General features: G+C 36.0%; 1 protein-coding gene across 1 annotated transcript; it reads right to left on the bottom strand.

Moving 5' to 3' along the window:
- Nucleotides 1-331: 331 nt before the first annotated feature.
- On the bottom strand, nucleotides 332-6,301 carry LOC110900014 (PHD finger protein At1g33420). The gene is made up of 5 exons (XM_022146916.2): nucleotides 5,786-6,301; nucleotides 3,678-3,804; nucleotides 3,281-3,496; nucleotides 2,062-2,679; nucleotides 332-1,380 (listed from the first exon to the last, which is right to left on the bottom strand). The coding sequence occupies exons 1-5, from the start codon at nucleotides 6,093-6,095 to the stop codon at nucleotides 576-578; spliced, it is 2,076 nt and encodes a 691-aa protein (XP_022002608.1). The 5' UTR covers nucleotides 6,096-6,301; the 3' UTR covers nucleotides 332-575.
- Nucleotides 6,302-6,729: the final 428 nt, after the last annotated feature.

Genomic DNA, 6,729 nt, shown 5'->3' with positions numbered 1-6,729 from the left:
CAGTTAAGTTCGGTTTCATATCCATCTACCATATCGATAGACACCATTGACGACTTCCCAATAGACAAGATTACCTTTTCTCTATATTGTTTGTGTCTAGGTTTTCAACCATCAATCAATCAATTCTCAACTTTGCAATCAATGAAGTAATCAAACTATGAAGCAATTTGACACCTTTATTACCTTCTATTTTATCAACCTTGATTAAAATGTTTTTACCTACCTTTCAACACGTTTTTACCCATCTTTCAACATTTTCATTGTTGTTATACTATATTTCACACAAAATAAACAGATTACATTCAGATAACTAAAGTTTACAGTTTTATAGTTCATATTAAAAAATATTCTACCATTTTGCGTCTATGCAAAAGGAAAACAAAGGTGAACGGTCAGCATCTTATACTAGAGACTATCCTAAGCCTAAATATTTACACCATTTCAGTCTACATTAGAGAGCCCCATACAAAAAAAAAAAAAAAAAAAAAAAAAAAAAAAAAAAAAAACCAAAATTTAAAGAAAACACCAAGGCACAAAAAGAATTTACAAAATCTTTTCATAGGCAACAAAAAAAATCAGCCACCGATAGACATCAAGCCGCAGCGGCCTCCCCCACCATCCCCAACTATTCCACCACCTTCAGCCTCCACCACCCCAACACCACCGCCACCTTCACCGTCACATTTGCAACAAACAAAGTTCAAAGTCACTACACAAGAGTCGGGAATACCGGCACATCGAGTGTGTTGCCAAACACCACACACATCACACGCCAACATCCGCTCACCGTCATCATCCTTAGCCCCACAACTACAATCCAAAGTCCACGTTTCCACACCTCGTTCCATCCTAAACCGACTTAACCCACTCTTCCCTAAACACTTGCCAACAACGTTGACCACCGACTCATTCTTTGACCCGATCAGAAGCTTGATTTGGGTGGATTCATCTACACCTCTATATCCAACAACTTCTTCCGCTTGAAACCGTCTCAGAATCAAATAAACTTCTTGAAAAGCTTTCGACGCCTCATTCTTAACGTCACCGAGAGTGGCATTAGGGGGAAGGATTATGAGTTCAGGAGGCGGGCTTATATCGTTTTCTTCAGTGAGTTCGGGTTTGCACGACAATATTAGTGAATCCGGGTTGGCTTTTATAAATGAGTTTTCGGGGTGATAGTTTTTCACAAACTGCTTGCAATCGAGAATTTTCATAGCTGAATATACGACGACGTCCTTTTTTGTGGAAGGAACATGATTTACCGTAAACTGAGGATGTAGTAACGCTTCATATAAGTATTTTAAATCTCGGATTAAATTATCTTCAGATAGGCTACTTGCAATTGAGCAGTTGACGGTGGTGCTGCTATTGGGTTCAAGCCTGCGTTGATGATGAAATCAGTCGAGTTAGATAAAAACATATATATACATGCCACAAAAAGTCGGCTGATGGGATTAGACCTGTAAATGGACCGCACGAACACAAACAGGGGCATGCCCTTGTTCTTTCATTTAAATTTAACCGAACACAAACACAAACATATAATTGAACACCTTTTTTTGTTGATGTTCGTTTATTAAGATGATAGGCATGTTCGTGTTTGTTTATGTTTGTTCGTTTAAAACCTAAACGAACAGTTCACGAACATAAAAAACAAACTTAAACGAACATAATAATAAACAAAACAAATGAACATAATTTACCAAACGTAAAGTACGTTTTATATATTAACTAGTGATCAATTAATTACGATAAATTACATAGGAAAACCGATTTTTATTACTAGAAAGCCCAACAACCAATAAGTTATATTTATATAAGCAGTTAGAAAGTTCCTTTTATCTTTAATATTTATATAAATATAACTACTTATTTATTCAAATCGAAACGAACATAAACAAATGTAAAAGAACGAACATAATCAGACGTTCAGAAACATAAATAAACGAATGTTCGTTCGTTTCTTTAGTAAGGTCCGGTTCGTTTACAGGCCTAAAAGGGCTGGTTAACTTTGATTATATTATTTAGTAAGATCCATTAGAAAAAGACTGAAGTATTAACCTGTATTCAAGACCACCAGAATCTGGATTATATCTAGCATTAACCACCGTACCATTATCTGCTTGTTTCCCTTTAAGTTCCTTAAGACAATACTCCAAAAGCTCAGGAGGGCCCACCCTGAAAACGGCCCCACGTAAGGACCGCCAGCTCACCCACGAAGACCCGCTTACCGCTTTCAACACCTTGAACATCGCTTCCTCAACACGAACTATATCACTCATATTCCAGACACACAACGCTCTTGAATCACCAAACTTAACCTTTTTAGTGGGATGATAATCCACCATTGCGCAGTTTTTATTGGACTCATGCAATAATTTAGCTACGCAATGGAACAGATCTTTATAAGTTACGAGCTCTTGATCTGACAGTGACTGGTAAAAAGCAATCAAGTTGTGTAAATGCGTTCTTGGTTTACGCGCTTGTGAAGATAAGGCAGATAAAGGCATGTTTGCTAGGGTTTTAATTGCATCTTTGTAGGCTTCATGAGTAATAGCATAACTTCCGCCACCAAACGCGTAACCCCAATCACCATACCATGGATGACCCTTGATTACCGAGTGAAGTAACCGAAGCTCACACCCGTATTTTTTTGATACATCCATAACACTGACTTGTCTGTTCACATGTATTAAAGAAAAAATCATTAGCCATAAGAAATAACTAGGGATGTAATCGAGCAACACCAGATTGAGCTCGAGCTCGAACATAAACAAGCCAGCTCAACTCAGCTCGGCCCGTTTTTTTATCGAGCTGGTCGGCTTGGAAAAGTTACATATATCCATATGCATTATTTTTTATTTTCTTATTAGTTCAAAGACCGAAAGACGTACTAAAAATATTATATGTATAATTTTGTTTATTTCGCGTTTGTTTATATGTTATTGATTAATTAAATTTAAAATGTTAACACTTCAACCCCTCATACCTAATTTTTATTTTAATACATTTAAAATTATTAAAAATCTACATAAAATAAAATAATTCGAGCCAGCTCGCGAGCTCGCGAGCCAAACCAGGCCAGGATTGAGCTCGGCTCGGTTACAAGAAGCGAGCCTTTTTGAATCTTTTTCCAAGTGAGCCGCGAGCCTTTTGAACACCCCAAGGAATAACGCATAGTTTGTGGATAACAGATCAAACCATTCGTAAGTAAATGGGTCAAATTTGCCACTTCTACAAAAAATAGAACATTAAATTTTGTAACAGAGAGACAATTAACCTGACTCCAAGAGCTTTGCAAAGGCGATCCCAGAAGTCCATGATATGACGGCCTGAGAGGACGTGGGACCCGCCTTCTCTGCCGTTAACTCTGAGAATGTGACCATAACCGTTCATATGGACTACAGCATGTAAAAGATGACTGGTATCATCCAACTGGTTATACATCCACTCCTCAACATCTTCAGTAGTCAACACATGGTTACATGACTTGCACCTGTAAAAGTCAAAGATCAATTGTTATATACTTGAAGTATATGTTCGCCATCAAATTCGTTACTATGGATTTATAGACAACTTCAACACTACTATTGTTTCTAAAACCTATTACTTTGTACATATTAGATTAAAGTTAGAACAGACCAGACAACAGAACATAAGACACACTGAGAGCAGACCTTGAGTCAGACAAATGGACGAAAGCGCCACAACCAGCACATGGCTTGTTGTAGCCCCCAATAGAAGCCCCATCAGCCTTTATTATGAAATGGTACCTCTTCCCACATACTGGGTTCCCGCTCCAGCCTTCATATATGAAGTATATCCATTTATTAGATAATTTTAATAAATTGACTTCTAATACTCACCTTGAGGGCCAAAGAGCCAAACACAACATAAATTGGGTTAAAAAAAATTTAGGATACCCACGCATAAAAAGTTTCTTCGTTTAAAAAAGGCAAGCAAAACTTGTAAACATTTTAATAATTTGAACAATATCTTGTTGTCCAATAACGAAAAAAAGTGATGAAAGGGTAAGATAGAAACATATATAACAACGTATAGACACAAGTAGAGGTATATAAACATAGTCGACCTAAAAAAGTGTAGGACAGCCTAAACCACTAAGACCACCCGTAGTGGAGGTTTGGGGCGTTTTTTCCCAAAAAAACGCCCCACAACGCCGAAGGACCGCCATCGGGGGCCTTTTTTTTTCAAAAAAAAAAACCTCTAAGGCGTGCTCTTATCAACAAATTTCTTCAAATTGTTTGGCCAATGAGATCATTCCAAATCAAATATCATTAGTTTTAAATTAAAAAACAAGAAAATAATAATTGGGTAATCATTGATGGACATTATTGGGCATTATCCCACTTCACCCAGTTGTGAAAAATGCCCCTTTGTTGACTGGAATGACAAGTGTCGCACAATGCCCATGGGTGGGGGCATTATTCATGTGTACCACCGCATTATAGGGCATTATTTTTGAAAAAAAAAATTGGTGGGGCATTATATATAAAACGCCTAACATGGTTTGTGGAATGGTTGACTGGGTTTGACCCACCAATGAGAAAATAGTTTGTTTGTTTTTTTTTTTTTGTTTAATGATTGGAAGGGGCATTATCAGGTATTATTCCCACTACGCCACTTTTGCAATAACGCCCCATGCTGACTGGACTGCCACATGTCGAATAATACTCCATGGTGGGGCATTATTTTGTTTAACCACTACACATGGTCCAAGTCTTTAACCTTAATCATAGGTCACCACAAACTCCTATGACGGACCATGTCCTAGTAGAGGTACAACAATGAGGTAAGGACAATGGGGTACAATTCAAAGAGGTCTGAAACATGAATTAAGTAACAATCAGAGCTCAAAACTAGTTTGAAACAAGCTATAAATCAAAATACTAAATTCGGTATTCAAATAGCAAATTGTGACGCAAAAGTTGATGGAAACTGGACTTGCAACAAAGATAATAGAAACTGCATTTGCAAATTGTGACACAAAAGTTAAGTAAAAACTAAAAAAAAATTGGTCCGAACCTGAAAGATTACATGTACACTAACCAAAAAATTTGTGTCACAAACATCAACCCAAAAAACATGTACTCTCAACAAATCCATAGCATAAAAGACATAAAATTCATAAATAGTGTTTAATATTGACAATACATGATTTAATAAATGTAAACAAATAGATATTTTAGGTAAATTACAAAAGAATATATGATTTAACAAATGTAAACAAATAAAAGATTAGATATTTTAGGTAAATAACAAAAGAAAACAAATTTTTATTACAAAATCTCTTTTATGTGATTGATATGACACGTAGCAAATAAAGAGGACCACGAATGTCGCTTACGCGACCCACCATGAGTCAGCATCAAATCATATCTAAGTCGTACGACAAGTCCCCACACAACTTTATTTCATTATTATTTTATCTATACTTTATTAATTAATATTAAACTAACATATTATATAATTGAATTAATTTAATAAATAAATTACGTTATCCCTTAATATTTACAATTATTTATAATTATAGTATCATTATACCAATAATACCACTAATTAATTATCACCTAGATCTACAGCTCATAATTATTAATTATTATTATTATATTATTATTATTATTATCATTAATTAATTATTCACCAAACTTCCGCCAAGCTAGCTGGCACTCAAAGGATAATTCCAGAAACCAACCAAAACACGAAAAACACAACCGAGTCAAACCAAATCCAAAAATCGTTCTAACGAGTTAACTCAACTCACCAACAACTCGGCACTGATCACAATAAACCGATCTAGCTCTAACCACATCTTCCTCCACCACATCAACACACACACACGCATCATCACCACCACTCCCTTCACCAACCCTAAACAACATCTGCCACGTCAGCAGATGCGGAATCAGCGACGACGGCGGCGGGAGCAGCGCGTGCCGGAGCAAAAACGTTCTCACGCCGGTCCGAAACGGTTCGGCCGCCGTCACTTCGCCGGCCGGAAACGTTAAAAAGTCATTAAGATCGGCCGTTACTCGCCGTTTCATCCGTTTCAATCCACGGCCGTTGACTACCATCGTGTTGAATATCAGATCTAGATGAATTGATCGGAAATTTTTTGATTTGGATCGGAGATCTGTGAAGATTTGGGGATTTGAGGGTGAGTTAGGGTTAGGTTTTGAATAATTGGGGATTTGAAGGGGTGAGAGTCGGTTACGGGAGAGAGAGAGAGAGAGAGAGAGAGAGTGAATTGGGGATTTTGTTGTGGAAAAGTATTTTTTAAAGGGGGGTTGAATCTATCCGTTTTTGTGTATTTATAGAAATTATATTAATAATAATATTGATATTTGGAAATTTGGAAATTAATTTTAAATTAATTAGATTAACAACTTAATGATTAAGGTTTATCGATTTATTAAATGGAAATTTAGACTAATTTCTAGGAATAAGCTATCACTAGTTTTTGAATTTTGAATTTGACGTTTCTAATTAAAACGTTAGAATTGAATTAAATCCTTTTTTGATTTTCAATAAAAATACGGTATTATATGGGTCCCAATTAGGGTGTTCACCAAATTGAATATCGGATTTTCGAATTATTCGAGTAATTTTTTTTTCCATTGAATTCGTATTCAATTTGAATTTAATTAAAACTTACCAAATTCGATTCGAATTCGTATTCGAATAAAAAAACCCAATTCGTATTCGATT

Source organism: Helianthus annuus, chromosome 13 (genome assembly GCF_002127325.2).
Source record: "Helianthus annuus cultivar XRQ/B chromosome 13, HanXRQr2.0-SUNRISE, whole genome shotgun sequence".
Taxonomy (NCBI): Eukaryota; Viridiplantae; Streptophyta; class Magnoliopsida; order Asterales; family Asteraceae; genus Helianthus; species Helianthus annuus.
Note: the sequence above shows the minus strand (reverse complement) of the source record. Positions and strands in the feature narration are given on the sequence as shown.